General features: G+C 37.0%; 1 protein-coding gene across 1 annotated transcript in view; it reads right to left on the bottom strand.

Annotated features, from left to right (window-relative positions):
- The window catches only part of LOC590972 (chromatin-remodeling ATPase INO80), a 105883-nt gene that overhangs the window by 57136 nt on the left and 21615 nt on the right, over positions 1-27132 (bottom strand). Inside the window, exons 17-28 of the mRNA XM_030999185.1 lie at positions 26612-26773; positions 25567-25694; positions 24786-25046; positions 23982-24309; positions 23496-23633; positions 22792-23011; positions 21973-22100; positions 20199-20293; positions 19389-19620; positions 2614-2716; positions 2287-2378; positions 1836-1952 (exon numbers count right to left, since the gene is read on the bottom strand). Of these exons, the coding sequence (XP_030855045.1) occupies positions 1836-1952; positions 2287-2378; positions 2614-2716; positions 19389-19620; positions 20199-20293; positions 21973-22100; positions 22792-23011; positions 23496-23633; positions 23982-24309; positions 24786-25046; positions 25567-25694; positions 26612-26773 (2004 nt within the window). The remainder of the gene's footprint in view (positions 1-1835; positions 1953-2286; positions 2379-2613; positions 2717-19388; positions 19621-20198; positions 20294-21972; positions 22101-22791; positions 23012-23495; positions 23634-23981; positions 24310-24785; positions 25047-25566; positions 25695-26611; positions 26774-27132) is intronic.

Below are 27132 nucleotides of genomic sequence, written 5' to 3' on the forward strand. Positions count from 1 at the left end.
CACAAAACAACTAGATATCTGCAACATTAAACAAAGATCTGTTATTTAGGTATATTATGATTATACTGATAACTTATAAGCAGTTTGTGATGTACACAATGTACATAAGACCATGACATGGGAGACAGTCTGGCCTCTAGTAGCAGTCAAGAGGAAGAGAGAGGGAGGTTGAAAGGGAATACTCTAAAGGTTATCGTCCTGCTAACATGATAGACCAGCAGCTTAGCGCTAGCTGCTAGCTGTCTTGATTGTAATCTCTGATCTTCTAATAGCTAACATGCTCACACTCTAACGACCAAGATGTCACCTTAATTGCATGCAAATTAAGATCAAGGTCATTGCCTTCTACGAGGAGTTAGCGACCAATGCTAACTGGAAACGTCTCTTGTCAATTGTCTGATGCAGCTTCATGGAGAACCACACAGATGACTGAACAATGTTTCTGGTTATTATTTCATTCATTGCAAAAGCTTCGGAAAACAGCAAGGTACATCATGGAAAAACAATTGGGTGAACAGGCATTCAATATAGATAGGGATGAATGTCCAGTCATATAGAATGTCCAGTCATATAGCATGATGGGGATGTACAAATACATGACATCTACATTGCCAAAACATCTCCTTAATATATTCCCTATTTTAAACTAATAAATAGCCCTAGGATAACTTAATTAAACACAATTTCAAACATCCATATGAAAATTAAGCATTCACTTACAGATTCACTTATACATTATAGATGGTATCATGCTGCTCTCTCACAAAAAAACAATATTAAAAAAAAAAAAAAAAACAAGGATAGGGTGAATGGTTTAGCATTCTAATTTTCAGCACCGATACTGTAGCCAAACTCACTCCGTATTTGACTGATTTAATTTGTATGTATTAGACATGGTTGATTATTCCCGACAATCACCATACTCGTTCGGTCGGACCAGAGCTCTCATAATTGCATGACTAATACCACTAGCTTCACCCCAATACCAATCAATCCAACCAACAAGCTGAAACTCATTTAAAACCAAACTACTTCTGACTCCAGGCTACAAGGCAAACAATCATCTTGACACCCCTTCCCAAACAAAAACCAAATGTGATCAAATTGAAAAAATTACCAAAAAGTAACACAGGCTAACTTTTTCTACTCATTCTAACAATGATTTATATCTCACATCTACACTAAATTGTCCTATTCGCTTATACAAGGAGACTGGCTAAAAGTCAGTCACTTGTAGGTGCTTCTAATTCACTCATAGGGCATTGGTTAAGAGTTGGTATGAAGCTACAGACAATAAATCAGAGAGTTATTCTTGATTGGCTGACCACACTGAAGCATATTTTAGATCAGTGGAGCCACTATTAGCACCAGCCTTGGTGCTGTGGTCTTCATAACATCATTCATAGCCATTTCATGGTCGAGTTTTCATAGAACATTTCAAGGGAAAAATTAAATACAATGTGGTATAAAAGTGACATTCCTCATCTTTCTCAGAATTATGATAACCATTTGATCTCATTAGCACACACAAGTCATATCTAATTAATATACAAGGACCCTATATTAACTTGTGATGAAATGTCATGCCTCATGGGCCAGGTTAATTACTGAATAGTAGATTCACCACCAGTACCACCAACCTTCACTGTATTTGCTAATGAATAGTGTTTCAATAATCACAAGTTATACAAGCTCTTCAATTTAAATAAACATGAGGAAGGACACTAAAATAGAAAAAGGTAATATAAGAGAGAGAGAGACAGAGGAAAAAGGAAGAGATGATGTAAGCTGGCAATACAAAGACAAACTTTACATTTTTTGTACGTTGTACTTACCACACTGACTGGACTAGGAGCAGCAGAGTCCACACTGAGAATAGAATCATCTCCATCAAGAGACACGTTAGCAGTGTCAGATATGACCTCGGTTTTGACCTTCTTCCAACCTTCCTTCTAGAAACGGAAGGGGAAAAAAGACAAAAATAGACATAAAGATTGAGGCATTGATGGGGTTCATTTGGAGAGTGAAAGGAACAGGGAAGGATGGAAATGAGAGAGAGAGGGAAAGGGTGACAGGAGAGAGATAGATAGGAAAAGAGAGGAAAGGAGTCTATCAAGAGAGACACGGAACAAAGAGAAAGTTGTAAAATTGTATTTCGGTAACAAATCTTAAAAGTCTTGGTCAACTAGGCAAGTTTCCAGGAATTTAGCATGTCACAAAGAAATATTCATTTTTTTCAATTGTTTGATATCTGATAGCAATTTACATGTTTGTATGAAGACTTACCACACTTTCTCCATCTTTATCTCTCTTGCGTTTTCTTTCTTTGCTTTGAGGTCTGTCATCTGGGCTCTTCTTCTCAGATTGCTTCATCCGAACTGGAAGAGAATTTAAAAAAACTACATTATAGGCTTCGCGTGAAGTGGTTAGCAAAGTAATCATTCCGTATTCATTACACACTGAATTGTGGTATTCACTAAATTAATCTTTCCAAGCTTGACATAGCCCTCAAATAAAGCGTGAGAGCCCGAAGTCAGATAATAGGCTAATAGGCACATTCAAATATATGAATATCAAGAAGGCGACCCCCCTCTTAATCTAAATCTGACTTACACTTCATTTCAATGTCCTCATCATCAAGAAGGAGTGAGACAACTTCTTTGGGTTTGAGTTGCTCCAGCTTGAAGTGTCCACCAGATATCACCATCCTCTGGATCTGAAATGATAAAATGTTTACAAAAACATTTGTTTGATAGTCCAAAAGTCTGTATTCTAACCCCTTTTCATGACTTTGCAGTTATTCTATTCACAACCTAACTCTAAGCAGGTGTAAGTTGTATCAATCAATAGAGGAAATCTGTTTGCCTGTATTGCACATGAGACCGTATCGAATTAAAGCAGAAGTAAAAAGTAATAAACTTTTGATGTTTTCAATATGGTGTACTTTCAAAATCTTTGTAAGATGTAGCTTGGTCAAATATCCAATGGTCACCCAAAGTCAATCCATATATTGATACAAGAGAAAGGTAGAGCACATAACAGAGAGATAGGGGGAGGGAGAGAGAAGAAAGAGACAGAGACACAGACAGGGAGAAATATTGAGTGCCATGTGTTTTCATTTGATATCAACATCTGAAACAGGCCGACATAACTAAGCATGTCCTCTGCCTAATCATTGAATTATTTTTAGCAAAACGACTTTCGCAGGGAAGGCAGCCTAAACTCACAGTTAGCAACAAGTTGATACCGCTACGCAACAAAATATTTTCTACACCTCTAGCTGATTATCACATCAGCTTTGGCATTCTAAAATTGGAAGGCTGATCCACATCAAAACGGGAGACCCTCCCACTTAACACTCCCGCCCAGTCCCACATGTGAACCAGCTTTTAATCAATTGGATTTCCCCTCATCCCCGTTCATCGCCAGCCCCAGACTCGACCCCAAAAATGCAGAAAAGTGGGCAAATTTGAGGCTCGCACCACGACGCTGTCATCAGTAATCTACAGTGACGCGTTCCCCCCTCGCACCATTCTGGAGCCCATCCATGAGTTTGCTATTTTTTACTCAATCATATTTACCTTCTGACTGGCATGCTTTGAGTTTGTAACCAAGCCAAGTTGAAAGTGTGTGATTAAAAACATCATGACTGTGTCATTCCTGCTTACTATAGAGCCCCCTGGATAAGGTCAATACACTTTTTATTGTCTTCCAATACATTGCTATTAAAGGCCAGCAATGATTTTCACACCTCACTACTTTAATACGGCCAAATCAATATTCATAAATATAGCTTCAGAAGGCATTAGATTTCTAAAAAATTTGGCAAGCAATCAATAAAATTTAACAGAATTATTAACAAGTTTTGGGGGCTTATGACCGTGATTTAAAGATAAAGACCAGTTATGGTCGTGCGATTGCATTGTGAAAGAAACGTTGTGAAATCGATCAGAAAAAGTTGATCATCTAGCATAGATGTACTGCAAAGTTCTGGAATCATCAAAATGATAAGAAATTTGGCCCAATCTTCATAAAGTTACAAGCTTTGGGGGCTTATGACCGTGATTTAAAGATAAAGACCAGTTATGGTCGTGCGATTGCATTGTGAAAGAAACGTTGTGAAATCGATCAGAAAAAGTTGATCATCTAGCATAAATGTACTGCAAAGTTCTGGAATCATCAAAATGATAAGAAATTTGGCCCAATCTTCATAAAGTTACAAGCACTTTACACAGAAAGATGTATATGGGACCACGCACACGTGCGCGACACATGCGTTTTTATCTCTCACACACCAATAGATAAACTAATTTACCAAATATATCAATTAGTAGGCGGTTTCCCGGCAAATTTGTTATCATCATGTATTATTCAAAACATATTCTTTCACATGACTGGTAATAAGAGCTTCCATTTCATTTTTTGAAATTGGGGCGTTTCCAATACTGGTCTTTACCTTTAAACAAAAAAAATAAGACTCCCTACCACATAGCATATTATTTTGTTTTCAACAAGATTTTACATGCAGGGCAGTACTAAACAAGTGCTAAATTTCTTAATATTTTAAATAAACATTAAAGCTATTTACTTTAGGATATATTATGTTCTGTAATTTGTCTTCATTGGCTCTAATGCATCAACAGATATATGATATTAGGGCCTACCCCCTCGCTTTGCCATTATCCTAACTTCTAGTTCACACTGTCAATTCAGGATTTACAATGATGAAATAAAAATATCACTCCTAATTTGAGTATGATCCACGAAGAATCCATACATTGTAAGAGATCACCTTATGATGTATCTATGAGAGACAGGATAATGTCTGTCGTCACTCCACATGACTATGAGAGCATGACAAAGCAGTGACAAGGGAAAGCCTAGGAGTCAAGGGACTGGTCAACGTGGAATTCACCTTCAGAGCTATTCTCTATTTAACCCCCTTACTACCGAATTCCTTCTTTCCAATAGACTTGACACAAGAATCACCTGCGCATGGTGGAAAACGGGTTTACCCTGATGCTTGTAGGCTTTAAAGAGGGCTAATTGTCTATCATTCTATCAGTCTATCAAGTTCAAAATAAATCTCGAGAAGCTTACCCTACATATGTCAAAATGCAAGTTGTAAGACAAACCCTCCTTGATTCTTGTCTCTTATCCCCTTTCACTATCCCTTCACTCAGTTTATCAACCTAAAAGACATTTTTTTCTTCAGTACACTTTCCAAAATCCTGTGTGTTTTTTACACTCACCTTCCTTAAATTTTTAGAATTATTTAGAATTATTAAGAATCTAGAAAAGGATAATGGTTACCCTCATTTACAAAATCTGCCCCCTCTACAAGTTATTATTCTATGGATAAAGCGTATTTACAAGAATTCATGAATTTCCTTCCCTTTTCAAAAATTGCTTATTGATAGTGGGTAGTCTCTTCATTCACAGGACAGGAAAAGAGAAGTGACAGATGACAAATGATGAGATCTGATCTCATAGCGGCCATTCTTGATCTCTACTCAACCAGTGAAGAGTGGATGTATCACAGTAGGAGGTTAGTTTTTAAAGCTAATCATTCCAGCACTCCTCCAGGCATCCCCATGTTTACCAGGCTCAAAAGCTCGGTCATTGATGAAGTCCAACATTCATCCCGTTTCTTTTGCACCTTTCTCCTATCGCCCTGCGGTCCTTTCCAACGGTCAAATTGCTACCGCTTCTTTGATCTCTAGCTATCCCGGCTCGCGTCATCGACCTGGTCGGCTTCTGGTGACCTCTGAACTTGTGTTGTTTCAGAAAACAATGTGACTTCTCTTCTCCAGAGTGGAGGATTACCAATCTTCTGCCATACTGCCACTCATCTACGACACATCTCAACAAAATATTCTCAAGATGATGGCTCCACTCCCAAATCAACACCTTCTCTACAACACATTTTTTCCTTGACCCCTATAGCGAAGAAGTGATCGTCATTTATAGGTACATTCTAAAATTATTTTCTTAAGTAAATAGATAAACTATAATTGGTAAGAGAGTAAGGAAGGCAGCCTAGGGACATCTCATGCCTCTTGTTTCGCTTTCCATTTTTTCATAGAATTTCATAACATTTCTAGAAAGTGCTTTGCCACTTCCTCACTTACTCGTGACTTCAAGTGGATACCCTTTGAGCCATTTCTTTAAAGGAATTGTTGGACTTTTTGATGAGCAGTATTGATATATAACTACCAAACTTACCATTCAGATGGTAGAAATTGATTTTATTTATTTTTGCCAAATATACAAACCATCACATACAAAGAGAAGGACAATATATTACTGGAGGGGAAAAATGCACTGGATTGAATTTTATGATTGAATGAAGACATTAAAATGAATGCTTGAGACTGAAAGCATGATAACTTGCTAACTTTAAAACATAAATCTACTACATACTGTTCACAAAAACAGACACAACCAATTAGATGATTCATTTGGATAGCACTGAGAAAGCTTGATAGTGTTGGAGTAAGGCTCATTCTACAGATTTCCATCGACTGTTAGCCACAAGCCAAGCTGACCTGTCATAATTGCCATCTACTCTAAAAACCATCATTAATCACAAGATATTTAGGTCATCCTTGATTCAGCACATAACTGATCAAAGTTTTGAACAGGCACGACAAGTTTAACCTAATACGGACATAGTGCGTAAGCTCTTCTAATAATAAATAAAAAGAGGGAATTCCTCAACCTGGAGATGGCGCCCATGTAAATTGCTGGAGAGACATCACGTTTAACACAAAGTGCTAATGCTATGCTCTGTATCTCATTCTTCAAATGATTCTTCCTTTCCTATCTAAGATCTATATTTTTTGAAGACCATCTTCATGAGTTATTATGATCCATTCCATACAACTACATGTACATGTATGTACTGCATAAAATGACCTAATTTGGTGGAAAACATCTTTCATTCTCACAGCCAGTATCTCCCATTCCCCTTTTTTCCATTAGTTTATATTATGACCACAACTTTATTTAATTTAATTGTTTTCTATTGAAGAGGCCCTGGAAAATAAATTTAAACATATATGATTCCTATACAAAAAGAAAAAAAAGACTACAGGTACTTCTATAAAAACATTTAGGATTGCAAAAGTGGACCATAGACGCACTGTAAACTAGGAGAAAAGAGGGTAATTTGTTACCTTTACCTTCGCAAATTGAGAACTAATTCAATTATGGAATGCCTGTAACATATCAGTGATAGTTTCTTTCTTGATCTCACAGTGGTATCCCACTATGTAGTCCAAGCTGAGCTAATTGCAAGCACAACACTCTCAAACAGCCAATTGGATTTCGGTTTCAATTTCGTGTCAGCTTTCATGCTGCGCTGTTTTCTGCACCACAGGGTAGGGAGTCCCCCATAACAACATGTAGGCTAGGCTGTGAGTGAGTGAGGGCATGTATAAACTGGGACAAGTCAAAGGGGCTCTTCACAAAATAGCACTTTTCTGAAAGCTCTCTGAGCCATCTAAAACTAAATGAAAATAATGTATTTTTCTTCCTTGGCTTCTCTTTATGCAGATTGTATGATTCATCGTTCACAGATTTTCAGATTTTCTCTACATTTTTCATGAAAAGTTACTGCGATTTGACTTACAGCTTACTTAAGCATCATGTAACAAACATCTAACATGAATAAATGAAATGAGATTCTCATAACACACCCCATTTGGTTACCACTTTCCCCCTTTATTATTATCATTTATTCATTCCACAATAGTTGTAAGAATAGGCCTATAACTGGTGGCCTGGTAAAAACAATAAACAGATCAAGTAATGGATAAGGAGCACTACAAACAATTAACCCCAAAATCCGTAGACAAAAATAATTATTGCATGAATAGTGTGAAATATCAGCATGAACTTGATGAAAATATCCAGGTGTTGATTACAAGGAAAGTCTTTAATTGCCCAAATGCTTTCCATCAAACGATTAGGCCACCCAGTGAAAGCCTACCTTTATCATCAGGGGTCCTACAATCAGGTATGACCAAGTTCACAAGTAATTAAATCAGTTCCTCCACATGAGCTCCTATTTACTTTTAAATGGCCATTGTCAAGTAAAAGGAAAAAAGTACAATTCAATTGAGCTCAAATATCAATTAAACAGTTGATAATCAGTCCTCTAGTTTGCATTTTGAATTGTGTATATTTTCTTTTTAAAACTTAACTTTTTAAAATTCCTAATCATTCTTTTCTTCCCTTCATAGCTTTCAAAAAAAATAGTTGATTAAATGACATAACCACCACACTTCAAGCAATGTAAAAACATTGTCATCTGCATGATAATACAGTCTTTTATCCAAAAAGTATTTCAGTTAAGAATGTTCTCTCTCCCCCTCCCTTTCTCCCCTCCTATCTTGCTTTACCCCCTAAATGAAACACACTTCAAATGTAGAAAATCAGCAACTGTACTACTGCTATCAAACCAGCGGGACCAGCTTAATTCTAACAATGTTACTATACACCTTTAACACAAAAGGTCCCTGTACTTACTAACAGGCATGGCTAAGCTACACACAGGGACACATCTGCCAACAATTACAGCTATCATACAGACCAGATAATTAAGAGTTATATTCACCCCGCTTCATCGTCGATACTAATCCCATTTAGTAAATGAGATAGATTTAAGCAGCTAATGTATGCATTATCAATTGGACAGGGGGACAATTGCATTACAGGCTCAAACCTATACATGTTGGTGCAACACTATCATAAGCTGAGGCTTGGTGATCCAAGCAGATAACATCAGGCTAGTAAAGTGAGGCCTGCACAAATTGTGATATCCCCCCCCCTACATTTGCATTTTATCTTAATACTTTTATTAGAAATGTACAGAAGAGGACGAAGGGATGAAAAAAGAAATTAAATACTATTAAAGACCTGCCTATTTGTCAGTAAATAGTTCTTTGTCATGTGAAGACAGTAAAATTATTTTTCAGAAAAATTCTTAAGGGCTTACATGAAAAGAACCAAGGTTTATCTCACTGATTTATCAATATATGTTTTTTTTTCTTCAAATGAGGAAGTCAAAAGGTAGTATAACAATGCATCTTTATTCATAGGTGAAAATGGGTCAAATACTCAAATTGACCAATCCCATCATGGGGTTCCAGGCAGGTTCCAAGTTTGGCAAGACCCAAGTCACTTGCTGGGTAAGACAACAATGTCCCCAAGCATAAGAGTAGAGAAAGAGAACTTTGAGAGTCTACCGCAGCAGATCAAACAAGAAATGTCTACAATCTGGAGATGGTATAATTGAATCTCCCAGTGGGAGTACACAAGTCTCTATGACTTTCACTTTTCCTCCTCTGCGGCCGGTCCATCTTGCGATTCTATCCTTCTTTTTTCCTCCGCTTGAAATTGAAATGTGCTAACAGCAATGTTATGATAGCGGAAATAGTTATGGAAATATGACTAGCTGATTGGTAGACAGCATCAAGAGACAGGGGATAATGGAGGACTAGGAATGAAGAAGGGTTGGCTGGATTTGATAGGAATCTTTCTTGTGATGATGGACAAAGTCTCTGATGATGTCTCAGCACTTAAATTCAAAGAATGCTCAACTGTAGCAACTTATATTTCTATTTTATTACAAAGCAATCCATCATTTTTCCTCCAGTGAAAATTCCAATGAATGTTATATTTCATTCTTGTTTTAAAGAACATATGACAAACCATCTTGCTTCAAGAGGTAAATATGCTGTTCATTTATAGACAATAGTGAATTGTGAAAGCCTAAACACAAATGACTCCATCTGCTTTGCAGTACTAAAATTTGAAAATACTTTAAAAAATAAATATACTGCTGAAACTGGATTCATACAATAAGTGCTGCAGAAATTACAATTTATAAAATTGAGAATTACTCTATTGTAGTTTGAAGGTAAAAAGAATTTCTATCTACAGGAGCCCTGTGATATCCTACTGGAAAAAGTAGAATATCTCTAGCTCTGACTAGCTGTCTTGGTTTTCTTGTTCATATCATCTATCTAATCTTCCAGGTAACCTTTTTTCCATCTTCATCTTTTCTTCTCTCACCATGCCTCCTCTTATCTATCCCTCTTCTTCTCTAACACCATAAAAGCTTTTTTTTATCAGCATCCCTCATGATCGTTTCTCCTTCTTCTTGATGGGGATGTAGATCATTAACCATGAATGTTATTAAGAGTGTTTCGATACTCCTCTGCCTCTCACTACATCACTTTGTAATGATCAACTGATCTCAAGTTTGGCATATCTTGGCAATGCTCTGGTTGCTTATTCTACTCTTGGGAGTGATTCCCAATCCACCCTGTTGCAGCTTTCCTCTCGATACTTGCTCAGTTGACTTTCCGATCGAAAAATAAATTTAAAACAAAGAGCAAAATGCAAGTTTGCAGGTGAACACCTACGCATGTTTCTCGTTTCCTTAAATGGTTCACCTAGAGAATATCATTGGGTTTAAAAACAAATATCTCTACATAATATCAATATCTTTGTTGGCCATCAGGAGTTTTCCTGATTTAAAACCTACAAGCTATGTACATCCTCCCCCCCCCCCCCTCCAAAAAAAGGGTTCCTTTTAATAGAAATCTGAATGTTAACCTAATTCTACCAAATCAGTGTTATGTCATGGATAATGAGGTAAGATAGTAAACCTATGGATTCCAGCTGTCCATTTCATTGCAGTGAATGGTGCAAGCATGTATATGGGAGGAACTTAAAGAAGACCCCCGTCCCTTGGAAAGCATCTCACCACTTCACCAAACCAAACAACATCCCCAAGAACCCTCTTCATATGACTGGGGGAATTTACAACCCTCTCCAAACCAAACAGGCGAAGTCATCCTGCCAGTCCCGATGAAATATATGGACTTCATCCGCGCCATTAATGAAGCCCCAAATTACAGGCCAGATTCCCTCTTGCCAACGTATTTAATGAGCCGTTTATCCAGGCCAGCCTGCCCTACCCTGCCCTGCCCTGCCCTGCAATCCAGGCACGTTAGAAAGATGGGACCAACATGACATTGACTGGTAGTAAGTTGATTGTCTCATTTTCGAGTGAAAAATATACAACACCACAAGTTTGGAATAATATCCACCTTGCACAAAATCTGGAAGACTTTTTTCCCCCTGCGGAGTGAAAAGGTTTTCTGCCCATAGCCAACACGTAGGAAGGAAAGATTTCTATAATATTGCATAAAGGAAGAATATTTAAGGCATTTTAACGTACATTAATTCATTTCTATTCAACCATTTTAATATTAATCCTTTTTTAACTCTTTTAGTACAAGTTGTGGAGGCAGCATCGAATACCACCTCAAAAAATAAACTCATATTTACCTCAACACAGAAAAAAAACATTTATGAACAAAAAGGAGTTGCGATGAGCCCCTAAAACACAATTTGTACACTGAGAGGGTAAAGCCAAGACTTGATTTCCACAACTAATTATCTCATTCAGGGATCTAATGCAATTTTACTCCATCACCATCCTGTATCAAAGGAGAGATTGCGAGAGTGACAATCACAATAAAGGGAAGCGTGACATCGCTTGTATAAAAGTCTATTAACGAATATATGCGTGACGCCATGAAAGTATGAGGCATGCCGTTGCGTGGTAGGCAAACACAGCCTTCTATATGACATGGTTCAAACAAAGGTGACTTCTCTCAATATCTCTGAAAAATCAATAATTCATGTAATTGACAATAAATATTTGATATCATCTGAGACACAAGTCACCTCATTATGCTAGTCTCTTTCTTACATGAATGCCTCGAATGTTGATTATACACAGAAAATGACATCGATTAATCATGTTGAAAATGTAATTAGCATTATTTGCATAAGGTTCAATGACAGAGGTCAATCGCAAGATGCCAAGTGATTTTCATTAACAGCAAAAGTCTCCTTTGATTTTCGTTTTCTAATACGACTGAGCTCTGCACAGGTTATATTAAGTACAATAATATAATGACTACTCAAAAATAGTGTTTTTTAATGTTTATTTGTCTTTGTTGTCTATAAAATATTTTTTTTTTTTATTGTCTATATATGCAGAATAAATTCACAATGTTATTAAACATTCCTGTATTGTTTGTATTTTTGAAGTATTTTAGTAGTATAAAAGCCTAATTGATCAATACATGTTTTTGTTTTTTTAAATATAGCAAGATATCTTCCTCTTTCTGAACTGGTGTTCAGAGGATTTTTCTCAAACAAGAGCTCATGTTATGCAAATACTCACGATGCCGATATGGAGATAAATGATTTCAATGTGTAACAGCAATTTTGATTGGCTAAGTTACGTCCATAGGTGGCAGTATTTCTAACAGATCACAGTGGGCTAAGAATTTAGTTACTGGCATTGAACCAGGGCCGCACACTACTATAACCTTATCTGCAAGGGGTCCGGATTGAGGTTGGAGGGTCTGCTTGAATGAGCCCCATTGTTAACATTTTAAAATGGGGGAGAGGGTGGGGGGGGGGGGGGGAGTGGCCTTAGGTTTTGGCATCGAAGTGTCCTGTGCACCATAGTGTCCGGCCTAAGATTATTTCTTGATTTTTTGTTTGTTTTACATAATTATCACAAAAGCTCATACAGCTGTAATTTAGCAGTGTATGGGTATATTGAAAATGAGTGTTGCATGCATGTTGCAAAGTCAATGTCTCAAAGGGTGCGTTTATTGGGTCTCACCACTAGATATGTACATATCGTACCCCACTATCATACCCCACTATCGAACCCACTATACGAAAGTGATTTTCGGGATGTCGCGTTTATCGTCTCTTCACGATTCAAAATAAAGTCCTTGTGTCTGCGCAGCTGTTTTGACCCGGGAAGCAGACAGTTTCTCGGAGGTCAACTACACACACATGCTTGTACACAACACATGGAAAATTAACCTGGGTGGTCCGATTTGTATGTGGGGTTCAAAACAGCTTTGCGTTTATCATCTCTCAGAAATGTGATTCTGGCTGTATGTCACATACAAAACACACCTTTTTGCGTCTTTAGATATGCCCATATCTAAAGACCTTTAAAAAAGGCTTTGCGTTTATCACCTTCTAAATTTGCCTGAAAGACGTTTGAGAAACCCGATTCTAGCCAAAAATTTGGTCATTAAACGCAACCAAAGTAGGATCAAACAGTCAGATGTTGAAGAAATAAATTACAGCTAGTGTTAGCCTAGATTTTTACTTATTATTCTACTGAAAAGGGTGGCAATAAATATCAAAACCGTCATAGATCATAAAATGATTAAAGAAAAAGGATCAAGTAACAAAATATTTAAAAAAAGGAAAAGAAACCTATTCATATAGACAAATTGAAATCACCATAGGAACATGGACAAAAGAAAAAGGAGAGGTGCAAAAGACATTTTTTTGATACAAAAGAGTGTTCTAGTTGTGAAAGAAAGGGAAGCATTGTAAAAGAAAGGCTATTACCAGCACTAGACAGATGGTCATCACATCTGGACCATTGACTACTCATGCTTGTTTTTTAAAATATCACACACATAATAGTGAGCCTCATTCATACAAACAATTATGCACATCAAGGCCCATTCATAAATATAGTAAAAATAATCAAGAAATCTGCCATTTCTGAAGATTTCACTATATTAAATGCTGTTCATTTCATATACACTCATTTAGGTGGTCTAATGAAGGCCACACAGACAATTCTCTGTCTCTGTCTGTCTGTCTGTCTGTCTGCCTCTCTCTCTCTCTCTCTCTCTGTCTCTCTCTGTCTCTCTGTTTGCCTCTCTCTCTCTATCTATCTCTCTGTCTGTCTCTCTAATATCATTAAATTTTAGTCAACGCTTAAATCTCGTTCAAAAAGGAAAATACTTAATGAGAAAGTTGCTACGCATTTGTAAATACATGTAACAGTCAGGCCCAAACATTTTAAGTCTCTTATAAAATCATTCAAACTATCATGTAAAAAGATGGAGTCTGGCATTTTTACACAACAATATTGAAAATCAACCTATATTGACATCAATTTCTTTTAAAAACCCCAACTAAACATGATTCATGCATCTTCCTGCCACAGCCTTTCTAAGCAATTTAGGCATATTTCTGCTTCTTTGATATTAAAAAGTATAATTCCTTACACTAATTTTAAAAATTGGATTGTGGCCAAAGCTCTTTTATAATTTCTGAGAGTTCTTATGGTGTTTTTCCAGAATTAAATTGCTCATCACTCTCTTGTATTTTTTTCCTGTTTTTATTCAAACTCATGTTACAAGATAGTCTTGACTCTGGACACTTTTGATGTATATTCTTAACGCTTTATACAAATCTATCTGTTTGATTTCTGATGTATCCTACTGACTGAATATAACCTAGTCATGTATCATTGGGTTCCTACACCCTAGCCTTAGTGGTCATGCCTCAGTGCTATTCCACTGTCCTCTACGCAATGACCTCGGCTCAGTATTAATAGGGCTTAATGATAGGCACAATACATGAACAGGGCTGGTCTTATTAATTGATGACAGTCACCCTGGTCTAGGCTTACTCATCATGTCATTCTTAGACACAATAGCTCAGATTGCATCCAGTCTATACACCAAGACAGGTAAAGTATGGGGCAGTTGGGTTGGTGCTTCATATCCTGCGTAAAAAACAGGGGAAAAAATACACGGGGTTCAGGGCGATTAGCCCCCTGAATGCCCAAAAGAGCCCCCCCCCCCCCCCCCAAAAAAAAAAAAAAAAAAAAAAAAAAAATTGCATACAGTTCAATGCAAAACAAAATAAAGAGTGTTATTTTGATGCAAGCAAGCTTGAAAAGTAGCCCCCAAAATTTATTTTTTTCCCTGGTAAAAAAAGGCTGCTTGTTTACAAAGAACAAAGTGCTGTAGTACAGTGGCTGAAAATAGAATCTCTATTCCATGTGGAGCTGATATTGCCTAGTAATAACAGAAGTATTAGTTTAATTGCGAGCCCGTGCTTAGATGAACATAACCAAAAGGAAAGATAGGAATTCAGAGAAAAGGGGAGGAGAATGAAGTCTTCCATGACAATCAGGAATGAATTTACTTCCCATTAATATTGCAACATTGGATAAACCACTCCAATGAGAAGGGGCATGTGAAAAAGATGCACTTGCCACAGCTAAGTTAACACAAAAATAAGTCAAGAGGCATGTTCAATGCATACATCATCAATTTATCTAACAACAAGGGACTTAGTAACATTGTTCAGATTAGAGAAAATGGTGCTAAGGTAGTGACTTCAATGTTAGATGTACAATTAAAGATAATCTGAAAGTTTTAGTGAAAACAGGCTGTTATCAATGATAAAAATTGGGAAAAACTGATCTATTTGATTCATTAATTCTCCCAACTATATTACTATAAAATAATTTTTGCATGTTAGAGGGTTAGTACAGTAGAGGGAATATACCGTATTTGCCGGCGTAAAGGCCGCAGTATTTTTTAAAGAGAAAATATCAAAAAGTCGGGGTGCGGCCTTTGCGGCGAAAGAGTAAAAAAAATAAAAAACGTAAGTCAAACCAGCACAAATTTGCACATATGGGACTACAAACGGTACAATAACTATACCACTATGGTACAGGACATTTCCACACGTCTTACCAACAATTTTATCTTGCATTGTTGACATGAAGACGAAAATAACTTCCTAAAACAACATTTGCCGATATATCTTGATCTAAGTTTGTGCCAATGCATTGTAAAAGTAAAGGAAGGGACCATTTAACGGAGCTGCCGCGAAGCATCCATCCGAAGTCGCTATTTTGTTTTCCATTTCATGCAATTTCCCATTACACCGTACATTGTGGTAGGGGTATATCGGACACCAAATCTGCCTGTGATCACTTTTTTAGCTAAACTTCTGGTAAATTATAAGAATATTAATGAATTTGGTATCCGTTTGTAAAAAAAAAATACTGTTTTACAAGAAAATTATTATTATTTTGTTTTGTCCGTTTGTTTGTTTTTTCCTTTGTTTTTTTCCTCTTTGAAAAGTCAAAGTTGGGGTGCGGCTATGCGGCGTTGCGGCCTTATCGCCTGCAAATACGGTAATAAGTAATGTTACTAGTTCACTTTAAGAAGTGATGTTCAGAAATTAACAGGGGTTTAATTTCTGCACATGAAGGTATCAGCGTCTCCAAGGATAACATCCTAAGTCAAAGATTAATGAAGAGTTTCCTTATAGCAGACTCTAAGATCCTTGACGTCCATGTGAGTCTACAGCCGAGCGGTTTATACAGGTGTCATCCATATGCGTACAGGAAATAAAGGCCACTCTCTTCTAAAATAGCCCTCCCTCAATTGCCAACGCTAAATTAACTCGAATGACAATGACCCTTAATTAACACCCGTAACCATGTTCATCCAGGGCTTGCATTTTACTGTCTCTAATAAGCCAGTGACAACTCTCTACTGACCGAGGCAATGAACCTCATTAGGAAAGAACGTATGTCCCTGTAGAATTATCTCAACAACTAACTAATTCTAGAATCAACCGTGCTATTGTGCACTTGAATGGATGTAATAAAGATATATCCTTGATGGGGATACAGAAGCTAAAGTGCTATTACAGTAGGGTAATAAAATGCATCTTAATTACTGATGTGTAGTACTGCAATTTGAAGTTGAAATTATTATTGTAAATAGTGATGGCTATCCTATAGGCAAAATTATTTTGTATTCAAAAGAAAGTTACTCCCTTTTAAACAAAACAGTGCATTGTCTATTTTCACTAGTTTCTTATTTATTTCATCTCCTTTTCTGCAATTTAGTTTTAATGCATAGATGGCCATTACAATTTTTAAATGTAACATAACATTACATAAGTGTTGAAGAAAATAAATTCTGCTAACTTTATAATAAATTACCTTTTTTCAAAATCATACACTAGATATAATGTACACCGTAACATCATTCTTTTATCTCACAAAACATAATAGAGGAGGTGTGCAAACACATGTATGACTGGACAAAAACTGACCGCAGTATAGGTCAGTTTGTGTGTAATTTGGTAGCAGATGGTCAACTGGCTGTTGACCACATCGTTAAAACCCAATGCTTGTCTTGTACAAACTACTGCAATTAAAGTAATTAAACATCACACTCGTATGGATCACTTGAAACCAATCAATTTATCACTAACAGTATACCATGTCTAATGCAAGTTGTACCTGATAATAAGCTGGTGTACAATCATATTTATGTACTATGTTAATATGTTTTAAAATACCAGTTGATATTATAGCCATGCACACCAAGCTCATATAACTCTGTTTGAATAAGTACACCCCCATACATTGTCACATGTGGTAAAATCAAATACGGTTTGACTTGTGTTCTTTGAACATAAAGAGATGAGGAAATTTTTGAAAAAATTGGGCCGGAGAGGCTCTGGATTTATAAACAATATTTTCTGCACTGCATTATAAAAATAGTGCTGAACAAGCAGGTAGTATTGACTCCCCTTAAAGGGATCCGGTAACTTTGTCTCAGATTCTGAAACAAAATTCTGGATTTAGCTCATGATGCAATGATAATTATAAATTTTTAGGTCAGTCAGGAACCCCATGACTTTTACAAGTTGAACGCCTGTCTTATTATCAAGATATTTATGATTGGAATTACAAATTTTGAAAACCGTTTGCCTGACGGTTTTCATAACACTACAGTCTATTAGGGAAAACGAGTATGGTAAAACCGGTCACTCAAAGATTTTTACTTTTTTGAGGCACTTCTTGATCATTTTGAAGCGCGATTTTTTTTTAGGGCTTCAATATTACACCATATCACAGACACTAATAACACGTAGGGCCGTGTATCTCAGATTTAACAATGTTAAACGATCCCTTTAACATAAAGCAATATATGTGGCTTAATATATTTCATGAACAATATATCATACAAATTGATGCGAATAACAATTTTTGCGCCTTCTGACTAAAATCTATGCTTCACACAATAACATTTTCTCTCTCTCTCTCTCTCTCTCTCCTCTCTCTCTCTCTCTTTCTCTGTATATCATACTCAATCACTGCATCATTTTCAACAGTTATTTATCAAGGTTAGGAAGTGGATATACTTGTTACCATGTAATCATTTTGAATAACTCTCATATGTATTCAACTACATCAAGATTATTTTACCAGCTTTTCTACACAAACAGAATGAGCAAATGATTCTTACATAAATACATGCATACAAATATCATTAATAATTGATGATATTGAACACAATGTTCCCAACTGCTTTTGATGCAATCAGTGAGTCTCAGAATATCTTTAATCTGACTGATAAAGAATGTAGAAGAATGTCCATCCATCCTCTTACTCTCCCACTTTTAAAAAGAGTTGAAAGAGGAAAGAGCAAGGTATTCAAAACAGGTTTCTCACCACAGAACATTAGACATTGGTCAATATCTGTACAATTTCATAGACCTTTCTGTAGGTTTGAAATTTTAGGAGGATTCATCATTCACATGATAGTTTTCATGCATTAATGGATGAGCGACAATCTCCTTTTATGTATACCTTGAACAAGTAGAGCAAGGAATGGACTACGGCACACTAAAGCCAAAGAGAGTTGAAATACCATGTAAATATTGGTGTGTGTGTGTAGCATAAGGACTAATAAATCTAAAACCACAAAATGGTAACAAAACTTCTTGCCTGAACCATGTTATATATTTAACGTAACTTATTAAATTTAGAATTATTGGATGTGTTTTATTGACAAAAGATACTGTATACTCGATGTAATAGAGCCTGAAAGTGGTAATGAATGTCAATGCAAATATTAATCAGTGTAATCAATTCTTTCATCCAGGATTCTGATCTCCCCTTGGTTTACATTCAATTTTGTTTTCATTGTTGATTTACTACGAACATGTATCATCCCATAAATGACAAGGATATAAGCAAGTAACAATAAGACAGAACATGCTATATGAGCTGTACATAAACAGGGGCCTGGTTCACACACAAATACCCTAAATATTAGTTTGTCACCCTTTAGAAAATAGTTTGAATGGAACCCTGGTGATAAAGATATGCATGATTCCATAAAACTAGCGATTTCTGTATGAATTAAACCATTACAAATTTTGCAGGTGGTTCAGGTTTGCAAAAGTTTCTACACCACAAAACACTTGAATCACAACTGATGCATTGCGGATTTTTTGCTATTAGTAAAAGCTTCTTCCTTGAAAATGGATGTTGTTCAAAATTTGCAAAAGGTTTATGTCAAGATAGGTCCTGGATTCATACAGTAGTCAATAAATAGACTGACACATATGTAGTAGTAGACTATCCACTGTGCTACACTTATGCGCCATGAGAAAAAGATAAAAAGACTCTTAATTCTTACCTCGCTCTTCTCCCTGGCTCTCTCCAGTATATGCTCCTCTATGGTACCCTTACAGATGAGCCGATAGACTGTGACCTGCTTGGTCTGGCCCAGCCGATGGGCCCGGTCCATGGCCTGCTGGTCTACTGTTGGGTTCCAGTCACTGTCATAGAAGATCACTGTGTCTGCAGCGGTCAGGTTGATACCTAGACCACCAGCACGGGTACTCAGTAAGAACACAAAGATGTCGGTTCTAGAGAATATAAAGTATGTATGAAATGCTTTCAGTTAGTATTGTGATTATCATCTATTGACTGCATTTTTCAAGATAAAATATATAATCAATGCAATCAAAGGTGTATTGTGCGATATGTTACCATGGACTTTTAATTTCAAATAATACCATAAATCAAAATTAGGATGCTCGATCAATAGCAGTGAAAGAAAAAAAAGGACATGTAGCTCTGTAGAGCTCTAAAAGAGGTTCCGTAATAGATAACCCCGAAATACATCTCCTTTAGCCCATGTACATTTGATTTTTAGTACCAAAATGCAAGGAGCTCCAATGAAACAAAAATTATTATTATGCTGATTATTACCATACAGAATCTACACATTGGTAGTAACTAATACTGAATCAGGACACACTGAGGAGGGGCAAACCTAATTAGAACCCGAAACTCCTGCATGCATCAGCATGGAACATTCACAAATTTCCCAGATGGTTACAATTTGCATAAGATTTTCATGTTGCAAAATAACAGAATCACGACTGGCACAAGATTGAATTATTGCAAACTTGGACAAATTTCTTCTGGTCACAGAACCCACCTTGACTGAAAGCCAGCCACCATGTCCCTGCGATCTGAGATCTTAGAAGAACCATCCAACCTCATGTAGGTGTGTTTGCGATGCCATAAGAATTCCTGACATGAAGAGACAGAGAGAGAAAATCAAATATTTTTAATGTAATGAGACAGAGAGGTTGTTACTTGGTTACTTGGTTGTTGTTCCTCCAAAAGATTCCTGGTGGAATTTAAACTGGAGGTCGTGGTGGCAGAGAGTGGACTTATTTCGGAAGGAGTGCTACTTTAAACTTTGCTGAGTCAGTCAGGGATACTACGGTCGGATTGAGATTATTCCACGCTTCGGTTGTGCGAGGAAAAAAAGAGTTCTTGTATACATCCAATCTGGCTAATGGTATTTCAAACTGACTTGAGTGCCCGCGTCTGCTACGATCTGGTTTAGGTTTAATGTGGGTTCGGGGATCTATGTCCAGCTGGCCATGTAACATTTTGTGGAAACAGCTTAGACGGTGAGCTTCGCGTCTGTCTTGGAGGGAGTTCCACTTAAGAGAATTTAGAAGGTGGGTGACGCTTGCTTCTCTCTGATAAGTGCTTGTGACAAAACGGGCTGCCTGCCTCTGGACTCGTTCGATAGAAGAAATGTTCTTAGCTGTGTATGGGTCCCAAGCAGCAACTGCATAATCTAAGTGTGGCCTAACGAGAGTGAGATAGAGTTTCTCCTTAATGGAAGTTGAGCAGTGATGAAAGTTGCGTCTCAGAAAACTCAAAACCCCAATAGCTTTTGTTGTTGCGAGGTGAGTTTGGCCATTCCATCGGAGGTCGTTCTGGATCACAACACCAAGGTACTTTGTCTGCTTACATTCTTCCAGGGTGACACCAAGGAGGTTGTATGAAGATTTACCCGGTTTCTTCTTCCTGGTGACACGCATTGATTCACACTTCTTGGGGTTGAATTTCATGCCCCATTTCTGAGACCACTCCACCATTGCATCAAGGTCTTGTTGCAGGATGTCCACGTCGTTCACTGATTTCACTGGACGGTACAGCATGCAATCGTCTGCAAATAGCTTGGTGGTGCTTTTGACTTTGTCGTGAATGTCATTTATGAAGAGCAAGAACAAGTGGGGACCGAGCACAGTGCCTTGCGGGGTTCCACTTAGAACTGGCTTCCAGTCGGAATGTTTTCCATTTACACATACGCGTTGAAGTCGTTTTGTAAGGAAATTTGTCACCCATCTTAGGTTATCTGAACGGATTCCATAATAATCTAGCTTGTGAAGTAACTTCTGGTGGGGGATGACATCAAAGGCTTTAGAAAAGTCAAGTGTTATCAAATCTGTGGTGGCTTTTTCATCTAGGTTCTTAGCCAGGTCGTTTATCGTCAAAATAAGTTGAGATTCACATGATCTGTGTCTCCTAAATGCGTGTTGATTTTCTGCCAGAATATCGAGTTCGTTAAGGTGGCTCATGAGGTTACTTTATTAAAGGATACGAACAGTGTGTGCACTTGTATTAAAACATGTTGACATACACTTGACATGATTCATCTCAAGCCCTTTGCTTGGTATCCATGTACATAATTATAAACTACAGGGGAAAAAATCTAAATATCATGCACATATAATTATATATATGTACAGATGCTAACTTTGGTTCAACCAAGAATTTCAGGTTTGTAAAGAATAACGACTCAATGATTTTGGGCTGTTAACTCCTCCTACTGCATGTATACTTTTTGAGACATCACATCAGTGACAAGTTAGGTTAAAAGAGCTTTAGTTGAGATGGTGTTGTCTTACCTCCAAGATGTCGATCATCCTTGTCATCTGAGAGTAGATCAAGACACGATGACCTTGATCTTTTAGCTGAGACAAGAGGTCATCTAGCACATGCATCTTCCCTGAGTCCGTCACCAAGTAGTCTTTGTCTAAAAAGGAAGACAAAATTAATCACATATAATCATTAGATCATCATTAAATATTAGATCTTGGTAGTTAACCCTTTTCTACATACTGCAGGCAAAGGCATCACTAATCAAAATCCACTTTTAGCACCTCAACTGCATATATAACTGTAAAATTTTGCCTATTTCCATATTCTATATGACAGAATAAAAACAAATTAAAAATTTGGAGACCTGAAAGCTTTTACGATCTTAATGGCCCGAATTCACAAAGCAAGGTTTGAGCTCAGACCAAGGTTTGAGCTCAAACCTCCTTTTGTTTCGCCAAACCTCTCTTTGTTATTTACAAACCAGGTTTGTAAATAACAAAAGGAGGTTTGGCGAAACAAAAGGAGGTTTGAGGTCAAACCTTGGTCTGAGCTCAAACCTTGCTTTGTGAATTCGGGCCAATGTGTTCAAGGGGAATTTTGCCACTTGTATCAATGGTTTTGAAGTGTATTTAAAGTATGTGTCATGTCTTTTTCTTCTGACACCTATTTGACAATCCTCATTAGCAAAATAAAAGTAAGATAATAATGAATTTGTGTATTTAAAAATACTTCAATCAGTTTTATAGGGGAAGTCCTCCCTGATAATAAGTTTGTTTTAATACAAGAAGAAAAAAACTGACTAAAGACTAGGAAACATTGCCGAGGTAAGCAATTGAATTATGTACCTGGTATCTGTATCTTCGTATATCCATAATGTGGTTTGAGAGCAGAGAGACCCCCGACAGCAGGCGGTCTGAGTAGATTGGACCTTCTCTCCTGGTAGATCTCTGGTGAACCATACTTGACACATTGCATTGCTTCTATGCTATCACCATGCCTCAGTCTAGAGAGTTGGTAGGTTTCACGACGATCCTTGCAGTAGAAGTTCACAGGTGCAGCATTTACCTGCAATATAGCATGCATCATGCAAAATGTTGATGATATCATTCTTTCATAAAATTGTAATTTATCCCCCAAAAACCGAACTTAAAGGCATTGTTTAACAATGTTCCCAGTCCTGGGATTCCTGACTGACCTAAAGCTTATAATTATGATTGCAGCATGAATTAAATCCAGGCTTTTGTTTAGAATCTGAGACAAAGATACCCAATCCCTTTAAAAAGGGTACTGAAAGACATTGCCATTTTTTACAAAACACCTAACCCTTAAAAAGAAAAAAAATTGTCGAGTTATTTGTCCCTTCTCTTATAACTTTAATCCGATTTTGTTTCCCCTATTTATCTTCACACTGAAGTTAAATATTACTGTTCTTTATTCACACTTAACATTTCTTACAATTGTGCAAACTCATTTCTTCCAGACAAATTATATCTTATCCATACACATTACCCAATATGTTTAGGAATGAATGGAAGAAGTAGAAACACACCTTTGGTATAGTATTGAAGAGGAAGGCAGGCATATCAGTCCTTTGGCATCTTCTGACAGTAACCGGTCTCATACGAGGAGCGATCAGAGAGCTCACCTGTTTGAATGCAGGACTCTCACTACCCTGGCTGGAAGGACTCTGTACAAGAAAAACATCGTTCAAAAATAAGAATTTGAAATGTAATATTTAATCAAAAATTAAAAAACAAATATCACGATCATTGCATTATGTCACTGTATTTATTTATAGACAATGACAAACCACCAACTGTAGAATTAAATTTAACAAAATTCTTGGTCACAGGAAAAAGAAGAAAATAAAAACTTCATAAATACTAAAATATCACACATCTCAGCAACTTTCCAGAATACGGTTATTGGTAGGATCTATATGAAGAAAGTACTTCATTACAAGTCATTGTTCTACTTCATTAAATGTATTGATGTTTAAAACAATATAATAAGACAGATCTCAACTAGCACCCACCTTTCCTGATCCAGCAAAGGTGAATCCTGGTGACTTTGCCCCACTGGGAGAGGCATGTGAGGTGCTCTTGTGCCTGAGAGGAGACAACACTCCTGATGAAGATGAGGATGATTGGGGTGATGATAGCACCGTGGGGGCGGGGGTCAGGGTATGGCTAGTCCTGGTCCGAACCCTCTTGTGCCATCCCGTCTCTGGCATGTGATGGAAGAGATGGGTGTTGTGAGAGGACAGGGTGGTAGTCCATGAAGTGAACAACAGCTCCTGCAAGATAGGGCTGCAGGAGCGGCTGGCTTGACTGGTTGCACAGAGTGGTCGCACAAGGAGGAGTCTGTAACAACACATACAAAAAGAGCATTTACATCAGTATTAATGCCGTAGAAAGGAGAGGATGAATAAACTATCATAATAGATGCAGAAACAGAGATTTAGACAAGATTCTAGTTGGCAATTAAAATCAAATCTTAACTTATAAAAGAGGCATAATAAAACATTTTAAAAAGTTGTAGGAAATAATCCTCATGGACATGGAATGTTTTACAAACAATTCTTGTTAAATATAGTATATATATTCTGTAAATTTCTCACAAAATCAATGAACTAGTAGCAACAGATGGTGATTGTATAGCAATGTTCAATTCAATTCATAGGGAAACAACCCCACAATTTGTTGATTTTCCAGCTTGAAATCTCTTGTAATTATGTATACAATATTTTGGAGCTCTTTCAACACTTTTACAAATATAAACAATCAAATACTTTCAATAAGATGCCATATAGATTACTTTATTTAAACTTTGCTTTTACCTCCTATTGCTGTTGACTGTCTCTTTCCAGATACCATCAAGGTAGACCCTGTAGGCGGCCTTCATGACTAGGAAAAGCAGGAGCCAACTAGCCATGAGTCCAGTCTTGAGGGACTGGAGCTGAGCTGGTGTGGTCTCCACAAAGCAGGAGAAAGAGAAGGCTGATCCACAGGAGGAGGAGCCGGGGCTGGAGCTGGGTTCACCAAACAGAGAATAGTGGATGTTCTCTGCCGTGAAGATTGAAAGCATGTGGTACAGTACCCTGTAATATAAAAAAATAGAAAAGGTGAAGGTCGTTCAAAAAATGGCAACTGCAGTGAAAATCAACATACAGTATTCTTTAAATACATTGAGCCATCTTGACAGAAAACCAGATGGGTTAAGTGTATAGAGTACTTTATTTGTCATCTCTACATAAATGGTTACAAAAATATTATAGTTATAACATACATACATTGTGCAAGAGGTTAAAAATTGGTATGCAAAATTCAGATTACCTTCTGCTCAAGCTCTACTTACATGCAATATTGACAATAATTCATTATTTCCGTCTAAATAACATTTGCAAAGAGCTTGTTCTAAACCTACTTGCTAATCAAAGTAAACGAATGTCTCTTCCTTTCACACTTAATGCACATTGTACATTCCATGGTACTATTGCATTCAAAATTAGGATATTCACAAACCAATAACATTTATCTTGTAAATACTAAATCATTGTTTAATTTATCAAGTCAGTTTTGTCTATCTGGATACACCAGAGCTTCATGCATACAACTCACTTGTTTCTCAGAGGCTGGTTTTGGATGATATCTTGCAGCAGTAACCTTGGTAGTGTAACCTCATCAAGATGAGTGTGGAATGGAGAACTGGTGTCCCTTCTCTCAAACAGCTCAGGATGATTGCACACCTAGGATAACGCAGAGTAACAGATAACAATCTGATAACAATCAAAACAATTGCCTCAGTGGTGGCCTTCAAGCCAGGAGGTCAAGGGATTTGAACCCCATCCAGAGGACCGATACCCTTGGGAGAGGCATCAACTCTCCATTACCGAGTCCTTAGGATACGAGTTTTAAGCTATTTGTCCCAATGTGATTGCTTATCTTACACAACTCATAAAAATAAACATCAACATTCAACTAGTATTTTATCAATCTGTTCATTGTATGCACTAACTCTAGCTCACGTTCACTGGAAGTCCAATATTTAGTTCTCACAGTTATATGGTAATATAATTAAACTCATATTCCCCCACCCCCCCCCCCAAAAAAAAAAAGGATGAGATAAAAAAAAATTAAAAAAATAGCCTGTAAAACAAACCTTTCTTAACAAGAAACAAGTTCACCTAGCTTAATTAGTAAGTGCTGAACTCTTAAACAAGGTACTGATGCATACATGCCAACATTTGAAAATCAGAAATCTGTACAAATTATGCTATTTTCAAAAAAAAAGAGGAACAATCCTAACTCTCCTATTCAATACTACAGACAAATTTGTACAGGAAGAGGAACACCTGCATTAAAATGATAATTATCTTCTCCCAAAAAGAGGAATGTTCCTCTTTAATCTGAACAGTTGGCATGTATGCTGATGAGCAAAGCAACTGACCCTCCTAACCTGCATGATATGGTTCATGAGATCATTGTTCTCTGAGGTGGTAGAGGAGTGAGATTTGAACAAGTCTTTGAAAGAGATGCTGTACAACAAACTTATTTGGGCTAGAAACATTCTCTAGTTTGACCAAATGGAATTTTTGTCTGTTCGACTACATTAGAAATACTAAAAATGTTGAAAAGCTAGTTTGACTAGCATATATAAACAGACCTTCCTGAACTGCATGACAAGGTTCATGAGATTATTGGTCTGTGTCTGCGCGGTGGTAGAGTAGTGAGACTTGAACAGGTCTTCGATGGAGATCTTGTTCTTGATGGCTCGGTAGAAGAGACGTTGACGAGTGCTCAGCTGACAGTACATCAGAATCTCAATCTAATAACGTATAATACAAAGTAAAGAAATGAAACAAAACTTGTGTTAATATTTGATACATTACTCTCAAAATCACCAATGATGAAAAATTAATGCACTCTTCAAAATATCAAGACAGCACTAAACCCTTTTGAACTTCTTCATCATGATTCTAGATTTAGTCTTGTTGAATATATGAAATTCAAGTTTTGCATACATGTTATTCAATCATCATTCTCCATTGCCACATACGATGTTCTAAAAAGTAAGTACCAAATACTTACTTTGGTCTCATTTCACACAATCTCCATTCACTACCACCATCTAATAAATCATTCTCAGTGACAAATACTTTGTCATTATAAACTTTATTATATTTT

This window comes from Strongylocentrotus purpuratus, unplaced genomic scaffold, assembly GCF_000002235.5.
Source record: "Strongylocentrotus purpuratus isolate Spur 01 unplaced genomic scaffold, Spur_5.0 spur5_scaffold_5, whole genome shotgun sequence".
In the NCBI taxonomy this organism is placed as follows: Eukaryota; Metazoa; Echinodermata; class Echinoidea; order Camarodonta; family Strongylocentrotidae; genus Strongylocentrotus; species Strongylocentrotus purpuratus.